Genomic DNA, 17,225 nt, shown 5'->3' with positions numbered 1-17,225 from the left:
CCTGACATCAAAGGGGATTTGAAAGCTGTTTATTTCCTAAGCTAAATTAATGCAAAGAAGCATGACAGCAGAATGGAGAAAAACACCAAACAGCTCATCTTGACAGCCATGGTAATATTGTTACTTGCCACTGTACAGTCTCTGTTTCTTACATGAGACACTTTTTAAAAGCCTTTGACAGAAAATCCCAAGATCTGGACAACACCAGGCCTCTTGGTTCAGACATAGATTGTAGATTGACAGTGGATCAAGTTCCTAGAGTATGGTCTTGACAAGCTGTCACTAGACAGTTTTGTTCTTTTTCTTTAAGGGCTCTTGCTCTGCCCTAAATGATGACCAGCTTGAGATGTTTTTCTGCCACCGACCTTGTTTAAGCCTAGGGGGCTAAAACTGATTGATAAGAAACACTATCTCCCATATATAATTGTTTTAGGCATGTGACCAACTATGCTTGCTGTCTTTTCCTTGTTGCAGAGCAGATAATTTTTCCATCTCTTAATCTTTCTTATAAATCTGCGTTACTCCCTTCACTTAAAAAAATATTTTTGGAAAAAGGAGTTATCCAGCTTTAAATTGATGTAACACCTAACCTTTTGCTTTAGTGTAATGTTTTTTTAAATCACTCACCAGAGAAAATGTTAGTGATTTGTATTCTTAAAATGTTTTTATACCATTTTTAAGAGCATTGTAATACTAGTTATCTTTTAAAGAATCTTGTGTATTACCTCATTTACACTGGGAATGGCTGATTTTTTTTTTTTTTCAATCCTTATTTGATGCATATAAAGGGTAGGACAAAAGTAGGTTTACAGTTCTTGAAATGACAAATAATACAATAATAAATAATAATACAGGAAAAAAAAAACCCTGTGTTTCATTTACTCACAACTGTAAACCTACTTTTGCCCTATCCTGTATTGGGCAGAAGCTAAATAAAATGGTTGCCTGAAAATAGACTGATATAGTCAAATAACAATGTTTTAAAATGACTATAGACTGATTTGCATTTGGCTAGTTATATGATGCTCTAAGTGCCTAATGGCACAGATTCTTTTTAGCATTACCTTTAATTAGACATTTGTAATTGAAATCTTCAAAGAAGCAAGCATGTTTTGTTTAAAACCCCCTCTCCCAGTAATTGAGATAATAAAGAAAAATACTTAGGATACCTGAATTAATAGTTGTCTCATCCTTAAAAATGGTTTTAAATTTGTATTTAATTGGTGTCTTTTCTTCTATTTAAAACATTAATTTTGAAATATGGTTCAAAAAAATTTTTTTAATGTTTTTTATTGATTATGTTGTTACAGTAGTCCCAGATTTTTTTTCCTTTGCCCCGCTCCACCCAGTATTCTTCCCTCCAGCAATCCTACCCCACTTAGTTCATGTCAGTGGGTTGTGCATGTAAGTTCTTTGGCTTCACCCTTTCCTATATTATTCTTAATTTCCCCCTGTCTATTTTGTACCAACAAATTATGCTTCTTACTCCCTGTACCATCTCTCCATTTTCTCCTCTTCCCCCTCCCAGCTGATAATCCTCCAAATGATTCCCATACTTATGATTCTGTTCCAATTCTGGTTTGCTTAGTTGCATTTTGATTGTAATTTTTAGATTCGGTTGTTGATAGTTGTGTTTGTTGTCATTTTAATGTTCATAGTTTGAAACTTCTTTTCCTTAAATAAGTCCCTTTGACATTTCATATAATAATGGCTTGGTGGTGATGAACTCCTTTAGCTTTACCTTGTTTGGGAAGCACTTCATCTGCCCTTCCAAACATAGCTTTTCTGGATAGAGTAATCTTGGTTGTAGGTCCTTGCTTTTCATCACATTGAATACTTCTTGCCAGTCTCTTCTTGCCTGCAAAGTTTCTTTTGAGAAATCAGCTGATAGTCTTATAGCACCCCTTTTGTAGGTAACTCTCTGCTTTTCTCTTGTTGCTTTTAAGATTCTCTCTTTAACTTTTATCTTTGGCATATTAATGATGATGTGTCTTGGTGTGGTCCTCTTTGGGTTGAGCTTATTTGGGACTCTGTGCTTTCTGGATTTGTATATCTGCTTCCTTCGCCAAATCTGGGATGTTTTCCTTCATCATTTTTTCACATATGCTTTCAATTTCTTGCTCTTCCTCTTCTCCTTCTGGAATCCCTAACTTTGGATGTTGGCACATTTAGAGTTGTCCCAGAGGTTCCTAAGCCTCTTCATTTTTTTCAATTCTTGTTTCCTCATTCTTAATTTCCAAATCATTGCTCTGAACCCTGGTTTCCTTCCCTTCACCATTGGTTTTGTGTGGATTTTTCTTCGTTTAATTTAGTATAGCCTTCACTTCTTCCCTTATGTGTTTGCCGTACTTAAGCATATCTGTCAAATCTGTAAGCATCTTTATTACCAGTGTTTTGAACTCGACGTCTGTTAGGTTGGCTATCTCCTCATTTGTTAGAATGGCTATCTCCTTGTCACTTAGTTCTCCCACTGGAACCTTGATCCGTTCCCTCTTTTGGGCCATACTTCTCTGTCTCCTCATCTTGACAGGCTCCTGTGTTTGTTTGCCTCTGTGTCTTGGGCAGAGCTGTCGCACTTATTACATTGTAAGGGTCAGAGCCTTAGCTATTGGTCAGTATGTGTAACTCATTTCACCATGTTTTGGTGCTATATGTGGGGGTGGGATGTGAGAGGGAACAATGCAGCTTGCTTAGCACTAGCCCCTTTTCCAGGCACGTCTCCCACTTCTGTATGGGACTGGCACCTCTCTAGTTGTTGCCCTGGTCATCATTCCATGAGTGGGTGGGTCTGTGGACGTTCTAGGACTGTGGGGGCCCCTTAATAAAGCAGACTCTGCTAAGAGATCAGCAGTTTCTTCTTCCGCCCCACTCCCCATTGGTTTGCACAGTCAGAAGCAATGAGGCTTTATTTTCCTGGCGCTAGAACTGTGAGCTGTGCAGTATGGTCTGGTTCTGGAAGCGCTCACCAGGTATCCCTCCCCACTTTTTATAACATGTGACTGTGCTTTCCGCCAGCTTGCTGCAGCCGCTGCTGCCGCCACCACACCTAGTCCTCTCTGACCCAGATCTGCTCCTCCTACCTGTCTAGATGAGTATTGCTTCTTTATGTCTTTGTTTGTTGGACTTTGATGCAGCTCGATTCTCTGGAACTTCTGGTTGTTTCTAGTTTTGAGGTACATAGTTGTATTCCTTCTTAGATGTGGAAGGAGATGCATCATGTCTGTCTAGACCTCCATCTTGGCCACAATATTTGTTTTTTGATGACGTTCTTTTCTACATTAAAGTCTTGGATTAACTGAGGGAGTTTTAATACATATAAAATCAACAAAGCTGTTACTAGTTAGCACTGCAGGAATGCTGACTTTCATTACAATACAGTTCAATAGGAATTATTTTACAACATTCAAGGGTGAGATTCTCTTCACTTTTCTAGAATTATAGATGAAATATGAAACCTCAGAAGATTAAAAGAACCATAAAGGTTTCTATTAACTGTTCTCCTTATTCATGCCATGTATATGTAGGAGATCAGGGAATATTGTATTGCAGTGCCACAAAGCTTCTTGTGTAGCATATATATTACATTATGCTGAATGGCAGCAACAACAAAACCTCTTAAGGGGAATTATCATTTCTCTCTTTTCATCAAGTTGTTATTCAGAAACTGAGTAATCGGAATAGGTAGCTTTAAAGTGAGTTGGAAAATGACTGGCTAAAAAATAAAGAAGCACTCCCATGCTGTTTTCATGTACTGGAACTGGTTTCTCACCTCTAATAGCCTTTTATTAAGAACTTTTTTAAATAGTAGAAACTTTGATTTTCTAAACAAATCCTCCTGCTTTCAGAGGCATATTGAGTTTAGTGTATTTATGTCTGTGCATACCTTTCAAGCAATAAATGTGGCCTTTTATTTAAAAAATGAGCAATAGCATGGGCATTCAATATTATTTTATTTTTCATTGCCAAGTAGTACATAAATTGGGTAAAGTTTATCTTTCCATTTTGGCTATTTACCTTGTTCCACTAAAAGTTAAGTTTAGCTGATCTTAAACCTTACTTTTGTTTCTTATTTTTATTTACAATATCATTATTTGTAGCCAGTCTCTCAATTTTTAAATGCTATCTGTTGTTTTTCTGAGTCTCTCCTTCCCTTTTTTTCCCACCAACCTATTTGGACCTAACAGTGCTTGTATAAACTATTCACCTAATTAGTCTCTGCTTTTACTTTTATACTTTTCTAGTTTATTCTTTAAACTCTAGCCTGAATTATCTTCCTAAAACACAGGTCCTTTATTGTTACTTCATTTTTTTAGACTTTTCCAGAACCTTCAGAATTAAGTAAAAATTTTTTGAACCCCACGCTATCTCATCAACAACTATGACCCTCCCTATACTGTACATTACAACCAGGCATGAAGAATCTGCTTACTCCTCTCCTCAGACAGCTCTTTACATTTGGTTTTCCTATGTTCTTGTGTAGCTATTCCCTCAGTCTGACTGCCACCAAAGTCCAGATTGAATAACACGTCCTCTTATAACACTCCCTATCTTCCTTCCCACACTCTAATTTTGTTTAATTGTATTATTTGGGCAGTAGCAGATAAATACTAACAAGTTATTTAATATTTATTCTATCATTCTGCTTATGTGCCTGACTCCCGTCTAGAATATAAATGCTATGAGGCCAGGAACCATATTTTACTCATTTTCGTATCTCATGATTCCCAGCACAGTATTCATTTGTTGAATTGAACAGATTAAGCCATAAACTACCCAGTGCATAAAGACTTCATTATGTAGTAGGTAACTAATTTTAATCAGTGGGCTAGTGGTGAAGCTTTAACCAAAATTATTTTTCTATAAAATCTAAAGAGTTCCTCTTGTTTTTTAGCATTGATTTAGTGAACCCAGATATATATGATTCTCTGTGGTAACTCATTTCAAGAACTTGTCTAGTTGTAATTTTCAATATTTTCTAAGTTCTTTTATAGTGAAAGAATATCTTGCCTTCTGTTAATTTCTGCCTTTTCTCATATTTCTCCATATCAAAAGATTCATATTCCTGTTCTACTCTTTTGTAAAATAGACTTCAGATAGTCATTTAATATCATAATTGTTTTAGAGACTACAAACAAGTTTTAAGAAATCTTATATCTATCTGAAAAATAGTCTGAACAAAATGCCCTGGCTGATGTGGCTCAGTGATTGTAGTGTTGTCCTATAACCGAAGGGTCGTAGGTTTGATTCCCAGTCAAGGCACATAACTACGTTTCAGGTTCATCCCCAGTCCGGGCCAGGGGCATATGTGACCCCTGGTCTGGACACGTATGATCCCTGATCCCTGCATCAATCCCCATTCTGGGTGCAAACGAAGGCAATGCTTCTCTTGGCATCAGTTGTTCTCTCTCTAAGAAATCAAATGAAAACATCCTCAGGTGAGGATGGATAGATGATGATTGATAGGTAGATAGATAGATCAATGAAAATATATGTGAAATAATACAAAACTATATATTGGTCTCTGCCCCAGCTTTTGGCACAGAGCTCTTTCCTAAAACTTGGGTAATTATGTAAGTGACAAGACCAATAGGAGCATCTTTTGTTCTAATATTTGGTCTTTGATTTTGATTCCTGACACAGAGCTCCTAAATCTCTTGAAATTTTCTGGGTGATAGATATGTCTTTTGTTCTAATGAGGTAATTCTTGGTGAACTCCTGGATAGCTTCAGGATAGGAGCTGGTCACCAGAAAAACAAGGCCATGCTTTGAAGTCTGGAACTTTCTACCCAACCTCCCAACCTCTGGGAAAAGGAGAGGGATTGGAGACTGAGGTAATGATCAATCATGCCTACATGCTGTGGCTTCCATAAAAATCCCCAAAATAAGGGATTCAGAAAACTTTCAGGTTGGTGAACAGGGAGAGTGACTTCCGGAAGCTCTGTGCCCCTTCCCACATACCTTGCCCTGTGTACCCCTTCATCTTGCTGTTCATCTGTATCCTTTTTGATAAATCAGTAAGTGTAAGTAAGTATTACCCAGAGTTCTGTGAGTTACTTTGGCAAATTATCAAACTCCAGGGAGGGTCATGGGAATCCCTATTAACCAATCAACTAGAAGTTGGCTATTGTAAATAGCGCTGCTGTGAACATAGGGGTGCATAGGTTTTTTTGAATTGGTGTTTCAGGATTCTTCCAGTATAATCCTAGCAATGGAATCATGGGATCAAAAAGTGGTTCCATTTTTAGTTTTTTGAGGAAATTCCATACTGTTTTCCATAGTGGCTGCACCGGTCTGTATTCCCACCAGCAGTGCACGAGTGTTCCCTTTTCTCCACATCCTCGCCAGCACAAGTTGTTTGTTGATTTGTTGATGACGGCCATTGTGACCAGTGTGAGGTGGTATCTCACTGTGGTTTTTATTTGCATCTCTCTGATGGCTAATGATGTTGACCATTCTTTCATATGCCTATGGGCCCTCTGTATGTACTCTTTGGAGAAGTGTTTGTTCAGGCCCTTTACCCGTTTTTTAATTGGGTTGTCTGTCTTCTTGGTGTTGAGTCATTTAAGTTCCTTATATATTTTGGATATCCAACCCTTGTCTGAGGTATCATTGGCAAATATGTTTTCTCATATGGAAGTAGCCTAAGTGCCCATCAGTAGACAAATGGATCAAAAAACTGAGGTACATTTACACAGTGGAATATTATGCAGCAGAAAGAAAGAAGGACCTCCTACTGTTTGCAACAAATAGATGGAACTGGAGAGTATTATCCTTAGTGAAATAAGCCAGACAATGAAAGACAAATACTGTATGATATCCCCTAATAGAAGAAACTAATGAACAACACAAACAAATGAGCTAAATAGAACCAGAGACATGTAAACAAGGAACAGACTGACAATGACCAGCAGGGAGTTGGGAAGTGGAGAAGGGGGGAAAGAAGGGGAAGGGTCTAGTCAAGGAATTAGTATGGATGACCCATGGATGCGGGGATTTAAGATGGAAAATGGCGTGGGTGGTGTAGGGGGGAGCAATGGAGGGAAAATGGGACAACTGTAATAGAAAAACAATAAATAAATTTTAAAAAACAAACTAGAAATTGGGGCTTATAATTGACATTTGCAGTCTTTGACAGTCTGGTGGGACTAAACCCTCAGCTTTTGAAATCCAAGGCTAATTCCAAGTAGTCAGAGTCAGAACTGAATTGAATTATAGGATACCTAGGTGGTGTTACAGAATTGCTTGATGTGAGAAAACCCACACATTTTGGTGTCAGAAGTGTTGTGAGTTTGGTAGTTGTGTGAAATTAAAGGAGAGATACAGGAGTGTGGTTTTCCTACACAGTAATAAGCCTTTCTTACATTATTTACTAAATTCCGTTTTTGCGTGTGTGATTATGTATGTACACAGTTATGTATATTTGTGTAATATAATTCCTCAAATAGAATAATCTAAGGCAAAGTTGGAAAGCATTTCTTACATATTTGCCTGTAATTCCTAGCATAGTGTAGGATACTGTGTGGTGCTTAGTAAGTTTAAGACAAATAAGTAATGATGGCAAGTTGAGTTTGTTTTCTCTTGAAGATTGTGTAACTCATTATTATTAATAGGTACTTGGGGATCCCATCTTAGTACTCCACAGAAAGCTTTTGTATAGTTTTAAACTAAATTGGAAATATTAATTTAGTTGAATCTTTATTGTTAAACTAGGATTTGTCTTTATTTTTCTCCTTACGTATATTTTAAAACTATAGTTTGTAATGTTTATGTAGTTTGAGTTTTGCAGTTTAATTTAGAAGGACAAAATTTTTGTCTCTTTATCTTCCACAGAAGAAAAGGTTACCCCAAAAAGGTCAATTACTAAACTTTACAGTTATTTAAGAATAAGTGTTTGATTGCTATATTATATAAGAAAGGTATAGTTACATTAAAGTCTACGAAATACATAAATGGAAATTGAGTAGTGAATGTTGGGGAAATGATCTTGATAAAACCTTTCCAAAAAAAACTTCTTGATTTATGGCCCTTGGAGCACAGAAAAGGTTTATAAACAAAACTCCATGTAATTATTACATTGAGTCTTTTGTCTGAAAGCTCCATTTTCCAGGTTTCTTCTAAGGTTTTGGGATCCAAAGAAATATGCAGAGATATTAACTGCAGTGAGACAAAAAGAATACAGTCAACCACAATCTGTTCTCCCTGAGAAGATTACTAATTTTGGGATTGATGTATATGGGAAAGGAAAACAAGATTAGAATTTAAAAGTAGTATACTTCTTTATCATATATGTAGGTATTTAAGATCATCATTTAACATGCCACATTTTTTCAAATAGGTGGATTTTGCAAACCGTTTTGTTGGAGGTGGTGTAACCAGTGCAGGACTTGTACAAGAAGAAATTCGCTTTTTAATCAACCCTGAGTTGATTGTTTCACGGCTCTTTACTGAGGTGCTGGATCACAATGAATGTCTTATCATCACAGGTTAGTTTTGGGAAATCTGGACAATGGGGTAGTTTCCCATCTATTAATATCTATTATGAAGACTAGAGGCCATCTAAATAAGCTTTATTCTGCTGTGTGTATTAGTCCTAATATTGGTAATGACTAAAGTATGCTTGGTTTTTCGAAATTGTTATACCTTTGACCCTTGAGCACCAACCCCACCATCCATTCCATGCAGTCAAAAATCCACATATAATTTTTACTCCCCCAAAACTTAAGTTGTCCCTTGGTATTGGTTCCAGGACCCCCAGTAGATACCAAAATCCCCTATAAAAGTGGTGTAGATCAAGTCTGCATCTGCAGACTCCCAAACGGGGATCAAAGACAGTACAGGTATCTATATTTTTTGAAAATCCATATATAAGTGGCACTGTGTAGTACAAATTTGTGTTTTCAAAAGTCAACTCTAGTTTTATTTTTCTAATCTTGAGTAAGACATTTTATCCCCACCATTTTTTTTCTAGACGTCATTATCTGAGGAACAAGGGTAAAAACTATTCAAATACCCTTCAGTTTGAATATTTCTGAAATAATGCCCATAAAAAGAAGAAAATGATAGGACTTTGAGTATGTATTCTATTATTATTCTTCTATTATATTTCCATAGTGATTTGTTATGCTTTTGTATGAAGACACTATATATAAATGCAAAAAGCATTGGTTACAGTGTTTGGACAGTCAGTACAATAGTGAGCTTTAAAAAAAGAGAAACAAATCAGTAACTTTAGGTTACCCTAATCTAATTCTAAGAGAAAAAGTGCCATTATCTTAGTATCTCTCTTGACTTAAGTTAATAAAAAAAAAAGGAAAATACAGTCAAATTTATACTATTTTATCTGCCTTTGCATACCCTGCAGTGAAATTTTTATTTCAGCTATTGTACATTTCAAATCCAGAATTTGTTTGGGTCTTTTTTAAAAAAATAATTTCTGTCTTTTTATTGAGAGTCTTTATTTGTTAAGCATTTTTCTCATATTTTTTATTTAGGTCTGTAGATATAATTTCCTTTTTTATTTTTATTTTTTTACCATATTTAAAATAGCTAATTTAAAGCCTTTGTTTAGTAAGTCCAACATCTGGGATCCTTGGGGACAGTTACTATATTGACTAATTTTTTTTCTGAGTATGAGCCCCACTTACTCATTTCTTTGTACGTCTCAATTTTTTGTTGAAAACTGGACATTTTAAATAATGTGGTAACTCTTGAAATCAGATTTTCCCCTTCTCCGAGAGTATGTTTGTTGCTCTATGGTGATTTTTTAAATTTATTTTTCTAAACTAATTTTTTAAAGTCTGTATTCTTTTTGTTTGCCTTGGTATCTGATCTTTTTTATTGAGGTATAATTGACATATTAACTGTTATATTACTTTCAGGTGTAATGATTCGATATTTGTATATATTACGAAAATGATCATCACAATAAGGCTTGTAACATTTGTTACCATATGTATTTACAAAATTTCTTTGTGATTATCATTTAAGATCTACTCTCTTAACAACTTTCAAATATGCAATATGCACTATGAATTTGATCTTAACAAAAGGAGAATTTTTTAGCATGGCAATGTATATTAGCATGGAAGGAATTAAGTACCATGCCAAGGAAAAGTTCAGTTAAGTAAACTCTCAGAGGCCTTGGGCATAGGTAGGAGAAATCCAAGAGATATAGGAACCAATACCAAGCTTCTGTCCTGTAGGACTTATTTTGATGTGGAAGTGAGAGGGGCCTATTCCTCTGTGAGAACACAGGAGATATGGATTGATGGCACCCATTCCTAGAAAATGACAGCAGAATGTGGCAGCTTACCTTGACATTTTCAGTGTGGCAGAGGAGAAGGAGCCTGTGGCAGATGCAGCAGCTGCAGCAGAAGGGAAAGGAGCAAAGGAGACACAAAGCCTTAGGGAAAATGTTCCAGGTTCCTCACATAAGCACTGGGCTCTTTCTGCCTAGCAGAGGACTGTGCCTAGCTATTGCTGAGAGGGAATAAATCTGGGGAGGACACTTTCCCCAACATGTTCTAACTTAGTTTTGTAAAAACCAAAGGTCTGTGTTTGTGTGTGTGTGTGTGTGTGGCCACTGAAGTCTCTATTTGGTTAAATTAATGGTCAACTAATGATTGGACAGATGTTTTCTTAAGTGCTTAGAACCAATAAGTCTCTCAGTCTTTGCCAAAGGGCTCTTTGTGCTTTTGGTCTCACCCAGCACTGCAACAGGCAGTTGGCACTTCCTGCTTGCCCAGATGCCCAAGTTTAGACAAAGTGGAGATCTATGGGCAGGTGTGTAGTCCTACTTCTGTATTCCTGGTGATACTTAGAACTTTCCAAAGCCCATTATGGACATCTTATCCCTCAGCTTTTTCTTTGAAACTTTTTGGTTAGCCTGTTGTTGCTCAACTATTATATACTGCCTCAGGCAGCCACCGTGTTAAACAATTGTTTATAAATGTTTTCAACAAACATCACTGGAGATTAGCCTTTTCCTACTGGGCAAGCTCCAATTCAGGTCAAATAAAGATAGTCTTGTGAGTGAGTCTTGCAGGGAAGCATGGGACAGGTTATATGATGACAATTCTCTGAGAATGGGGCTTTGAAGGAGCTTCAGCTCTCTTCTGCCACCTCTGGTGACTACTAGGCTGCTGGTTTTCACAGTGATTATAGATTGTTGGTTTTTAAGGCCATCACAGAGCTTGGAAAAGTGGAATAGGAATAGGGCAAGTTAAAAACATCACAGAACTCACTCTTTTTACCAAGATTCAGCCAATTTTCTTTTCTTTTTTTAAGTATATTTTATTGATTATATTGTCATAATAGTTCCAATTTTTCCCCTTTGCTCCCCTCTGCCCAGCACCCCCAACAACCCCCCTCCCAGTCCATGCCCATGGGTCACGCATACAAGCTCTCCAGTTTCTCCCTTTCCCATATAATTATTATTTTTTTAATTAATTTTTTATAACAAAAAATAACAATCCCCTCCTCTCGGACTTAAGACCCTTTATAATCTTATAGAGGACAATGGGTGACGGTCTCATGCTCCTCTAGCTCCTTCAAGCTGGGCATGGTCATTGTCCTACCTACCCTTGGGTCCAGAAATCCCTAATAAGAGTGGGGGTGTGAAGGGGAGGGTGGACTTCCCACATGGGGAAGGATCTTGCAGACTCTAGGTTGGTTCAGCCAATTTTCTTTTAATAAACACTTACTGGACTGCTTCAAGCCTTTGATTAACTCCCAGAGTTCAGAAAAAGTTGATTCTTATAATTTTTACGCATGTTGTTATTCCTTTTATGGAGGAGAGAATTTACTCCATCACTTTTGCTGATGTGTTCTTACCTTTTTTAAGTACTTGTTGCTTAAAAGACTTTTCAGCAAGTTATTTCACATCATTTAGATATCCTATGTTTTTTTAGCATGATTTCTTAATTGTATGTTTTCCATTACCTGCCCCTTTATACTTCTCTTCCCCTTGTAATTATCTCTCTGTTGTCTATGTCCATGAATCCTTTTTCTTTTTTGCTTGATCCCTTCACCCTCTCACACCAACCCCCCATATGTGTTATCCTGCTCTCTATCTAAGAGTCTATTTTACTTGTTAATTCAGTTTGTGCATTAGATTTCATAAATGAGTGAAATCATAATAGTATTTGTCTTTCTCTGACGGGCTTATTTCACTTAGCATAATGTTCTTCAGGTTCATCCATGCTGTCGCAATGGGTAAAATTTTCTTTTTTATGGCTGAGTAGTATTCCATATGACCTAAATGCTGGAGACACTCACATTCTGTACTTTCAGACCTCTCTAAAACAGTGTAAGACCAACATTTCAAAGTTTTTATTTGTCCAGCAGTGGATTTATGACAGTTAAGTTTTTTTGTCTCTAATTCCTTATACTCTCTTCTCCCCCCATCCCTTCCAACTGTATTTTTTGTATCTGCATACGTAATAAACAGCAAATAAATATAGCTAAACCAATATGTGAGTTGAGACAATACTGAGAATTAAAGGGTGTTATCTTTCCATTTTATTACAATTGGGATCACAACATCTATCCAATAAGAAATTCCTTTGCCAAGGTTCCATTCTTAGTTTCCTACATAAACTCAGACAATTAACAGTTGTTATTTTTTTTTTTGTCTTACCACATCAAAACAGCAGACTCTTGTTTTAGAGAGCTCTGAAGGTATGGAATGTGACTGTCTCCAACATTTGGGTGTATCAAATAATACTTTAGAAAAATTTTAATTTTTAGCAGATAAGCTAGATTTGAACTGAAGACTCAGAAAAAAAAAGTCTATCAATTTTTAAAATAAATATATAGTTGATTTTTGAACAATATAGGTTTGAAATTTTTTCGGAGGTTTCCTCACTACTGTGAAGCAGTTGTATCATTTATACTAGACTACCATAAAGCAATCATATTGCTGCTTCTTTGTTATCAATGCATGAATTGTTATACTTTTTTCATATTATCTTTTTGTGTTATCTTTTCATTTTTGATGTCTAGTGTTAGTAATACATATAACATTTACAGTGTTTTGTGTGATGTAGGTACTGGCAGACAGTTTATTCATTTTGCGAACAGATGACATGTTATATATTCAATAAATATAGTACAATACTGTAAGTATATTTTCCTTAGGATTTTATCAATGACATTTTTTTTTCTCTTGCTTGCTTTATTTTAAGAGTACAGATAGCTCTGGCTGGTGTGACTCAGTTGGTTGGGCATCACCCACAAGCCAAAAGGTTGCAGGTTCTATTCCCGGTCAGGGCCCATGCCCAGGTTGTGGGTTTGTTCCCCGGTTGGGGCATGCTCAAAAGCTAATCAGTTGATGTTTCTCTCCCACACTGATGTTTCTTTCACCCTCTTTCTCCCTCCCTTCCCTCTAAAACAACAATAAAGACTACAGTATTTATAATACATATAACATACAAAATATGTGTTAACCAACTGTTTATTTTATCAATAAACCTTTCAGTTCAGCAGTAGGCTATTAGTAATTAAGTTTTTGTGGAGTAAATAGTTACGTGTGGAGTTTCGACTATGAGGGGGGCTTGCCCTCTAATCCCCATGTTGTTTAAGGGTCCATAGAAATAAAAAAGTTGGTAGAATGCTGGGCATTTAAACTCAAAGCTAATTTGTTTCATTTCCTTCATTTCTCTTGTAAGACTCTTACCATTTATCATTAATCTTGCTACAAACAAAGAATATAATCTCCCTATAAAAGAAAAAGAGTAAATTTTTTCTCTTTTTTTTTAAAGATAGTTTGTCCCCAATCTAAAAGCATCCATCACTCTGGAGTTATGTTTGATCTCTAACTTACCTGCAAGCATTGTGAAATGAATGGAAAATTGCAGATACATGACTCACCTTCATATCTATAATTGCTTCAGGCTAAGGACATCCAGGGTGACTTTTAACTCAGCATTTTCCCCCCATATCCTCTTAACTCTATTATAGATCCTCCTAATTAATATCTGTGATGTGATGTTCCCTTAATGGAAATGGCCATTTCATCATCTATTTGATGTTGGCTTTCTGCCATCTCTCTTCTTAGGAGACTCTTAACTGTGCACTGCAGTCTGTCTGCCTGATCAATTCCATTCCTTCAATGATTCATCTAGGTTCAGTGGCTGTGACAGTGCTGCCTGAATCTGTAGAAGAGTTTGAGAAATTGGAAATAAATTAAATTTATTATCATTGTGGGGCATCTGGTTGGTATCAGACTTCTAATGAATATGAAACAGGTCATGCAAACAGGCAAATACTTTTATCCAGACAGTGTTATCCTCTGTTTTCTATGATCCCTGGAGCAACTGTGAGTTAAAACCTTTCAGTAAGTATAGATAGAGGGAAAGAATTAAAACCCTAATCTTCCCTTTTCTGTTTTCCTTTTCCTCTCTCTCGTGTTCCTCTACAACACCCAGCAGCAAATACTGTCAATACCAAAGATTGTTATTGTGGTTCTGAGAGATTGTTTTGTTGTTTCTGTGAGGTAACCATCTGAAGTTGCCTACATGTGAAACTTACTGAGCAGGATGTTAGTACGTTTAACATAAAACCTGCACTCTAATGAATCAAATTATCCCAGACATCACAGGTCCTTATATCATTTATGAGTGTCAGCAGAACTGATAGAAAGGACAAAAGTGGACACCATTGCCTATACTGGTGCTTTTTATAGAATAACAACACTAGAGATGCCCATTACTACAGAACAGCCCATTGCTAACTAAATGACATCAGCTCATTGGGAAAGATGCAAATTCATTTGGAATTTGGCTTTTCTTAAGTTTTATTAATAATGGCAATGAAAGGTAATATTGTTTTACCTGCTACTTAATTACCAGTCTATGAATGATACTAGTAAAAGCAGGAAAGGTGGCTTTCATATAAAATTTCTTTCCAACGGCACAACCCCTTATTAAGCAGAACATTTTTAATCTCCAAATATTTTTCCTATGCTCATTACAAACTTTAATTACTAGTAAGGGAAAATAAGAATGGTTTTTACCTCTAAATCTGAAAACTCATAAAGCTGTCATGAACTCTTGAAAAGATTTTAGTGGGTTCCATCTAGTTTTTTCCTTAAGTGGACGTAGAGAGAGCTATCATAAAGGTCATTCATCTTCTGACTCTTGTTTGCTGTTGTCACTGTTTACCTTTGTATTTTCATTATAGTTTATCAGTAAATTTGAATTAAAAACAAGTTATGGTTATCTTTTCAGAATTCTTGACATAATTTTGAAAGATGTTTACTTAGAAAACCCATAACTTAATTTGTTTAGAGCAGAAGCATCTATATGTGATTTTTAAATTTCCCATAACTTAAGGAAATAAATCTTACCTACTTTATCTTAGGAAAGAACTGAAATCATTCTAACTTGAAATAGAAATGTAATTTACTATTAATATATTTTCAACCAGTTTTTTTGATACGTTTTATTGATTATGCTGTTGTTATCCCAATTTCTTTTCCCTTTGCTCCCCTCCACCCAGCAACCCCCCTCCTTCCAGCCGTCCTCCACCCTTAGCCCATGTCCATGGGTTGTGCATAAAGTTCTTCTCAACATCCCCCTGTCCATTCCCAACCCTCCTACCATGCTTCTTAACTCCTGCGCCATTTCCCTCCCTCTCCCCTTTCCCCCTTCTTGCTGCCCTCCCCCCACATGCTCCCCATACCTATCATTCTGTTCCCACTCTAGTTGTCTGCTTAGTTTGCCTTTGTTTCCATTCCCTAGCTTCTGTTGTTGATAGTGGTGATACTGTTTTCATTTTAATGTTCATAGTTCTGATATTCTTTTTCTTAAATAAATCCCTTTAACATTTCATATAGTAATGGCTTGGTGATGGTGAACTCCTTCAGCTTTACTTTGTCTGGGAAGCACTTACTCTGCCCTTCCATTCTGAATGATATCTTTGCTGGATAGAGTAATCTTGGTTGTAGGTCCTTGCTTTTCATCACTTTGAATATTTCCTGCCAGTCCCTTCTTGCCTGAAAACTTTCTTTTGAGAAATCAGCTGACAGTCTTATAGGTACCCCTTTGTAAGTAATTCTCCTCTTCTCTCTTGCTGCTTTTAAGATTCTCTCTTTATCCTTAACCTTTGGCATTTTGATTATGATGTGTCTTGGTGTGGTCCTCCCTGGGTCTAGTTTGTTTGGGACTCTGTGTGCTTCCTGGACCCATATGTCCATTTCCTTCCCCAAATTAGGGAAGTTTTCTTTCATTATTTTTTCAAATAATTTTTCAATTTCTTGCTCTTCCTCTTCTCCTTCTGGCACCCCTAAATTTGGATGTTGGCATGTTTAAAGTTGTCCCAGAGGTTCCTAAGCCTCTCCTTATTTTTTTCAGTTCTTGTTTCCTCAGCTGTACTGGTCCACTGTTGTTTTTCTCCTTTTGTTCCAAATCATTGATTTGTACCACAGTTTCCTTCCCTTCACTATTGGTTTTGTGTGGATTTTCCTTCATTTCATTTAGCATATCCTCCACTTCTTTCCTTTTGTGTTTGCCATACCTAAGCATATCTGTCAAGCCTGTGATCATCTTTATCACCAGTGTTTTGAACTCTTCATCTGTTAGGTTGGCTATCTCCTCATCGCTTAGTTCTCCCACTGGAACCTTGATCCAGTCTCCCTTTTGGGCCATACTTCTCTCTCTCCTCATCTTGACAGGCTCCTGTGTTTGTTTGCTTCTGTGTCTTAGGTAGAGTTGTTGCTTATGTTAATTTGTAAGGGACGGAACCTTAGGTTTCCTCGTCAGTAGAGGGCAACCTGTTTCACCATGCTGTGGTGCTCTATATGGAGGAGGGGTCTGAGAGGTAACAATGTCGCTTGCTCAGCACTCGCCCTTTTTCTAGGCACTTCTCCCACTTTGTATGGGACTGACGCTTCTCTGGTTGTTGCCCTGGCTGTTGTTTCCAGAATGGGTGGGTCTGCAGATGTTCTAGGACCATGGGGGCCCTTTAAACAAGTGGACTCTGCTGAGAGACCAGCAGTTTCTTCCTCTATCCCAAACCCCACTGGTTTGCACAGTCAGAAGCAATGAGGCTTAATTTTCCCTGGTGCTGGTACTGTGGGCTGCATGGTCTCGTCAGGAGCTGGGAACACTCCCCATGTGTCCCTCCCCACTTTTTAAAATGTGTGACTGCGCTTTCCACAGGCTTGACGCCACTGTTGCCGCCGCCACCACCACCACACTGCGTCCTCTCTGCCCTGGCTCCGTCCT

General features: G+C 37.1%; 1 protein-coding gene across 3 annotated transcripts in view; it reads left to right on the top strand.

The window, feature by feature from the left end:
- Nucleotides 1-17,225, top strand: part of PARG (poly(ADP-ribose) glycohydrolase) — a 191,147-nt gene that overhangs the window by 138,895 nt on the left and 35,027 nt on the right. For all 3 annotated transcript variants that reach the window (XM_090278367.1, XM_090278368.1, XM_090278366.1), the window contains one exon: nucleotides 8,336-8,483. In XM_090278367.1, the coding sequence (XP_090134493.1) occupies nucleotides 8,336-8,483 (148 nt within the window). The remainder of the gene's footprint in view (nucleotides 1-8,335; nucleotides 8,484-17,225) is intronic.

Source organism: Furipterus horrens, unplaced genomic scaffold (assembly GCF_987537825.1).
Source record: "Furipterus horrens unplaced genomic scaffold, mFurHor1.1.pri manual_scaffold_5, whole genome shotgun sequence".
Classification (NCBI taxonomy): Eukaryota; Metazoa; Chordata; class Mammalia; order Chiroptera; family Furipteridae; genus Furipterus; species Furipterus horrens.
Note: the sequence above shows the minus strand (reverse complement) of the source record. Positions and strands in the feature narration are given on the sequence as shown.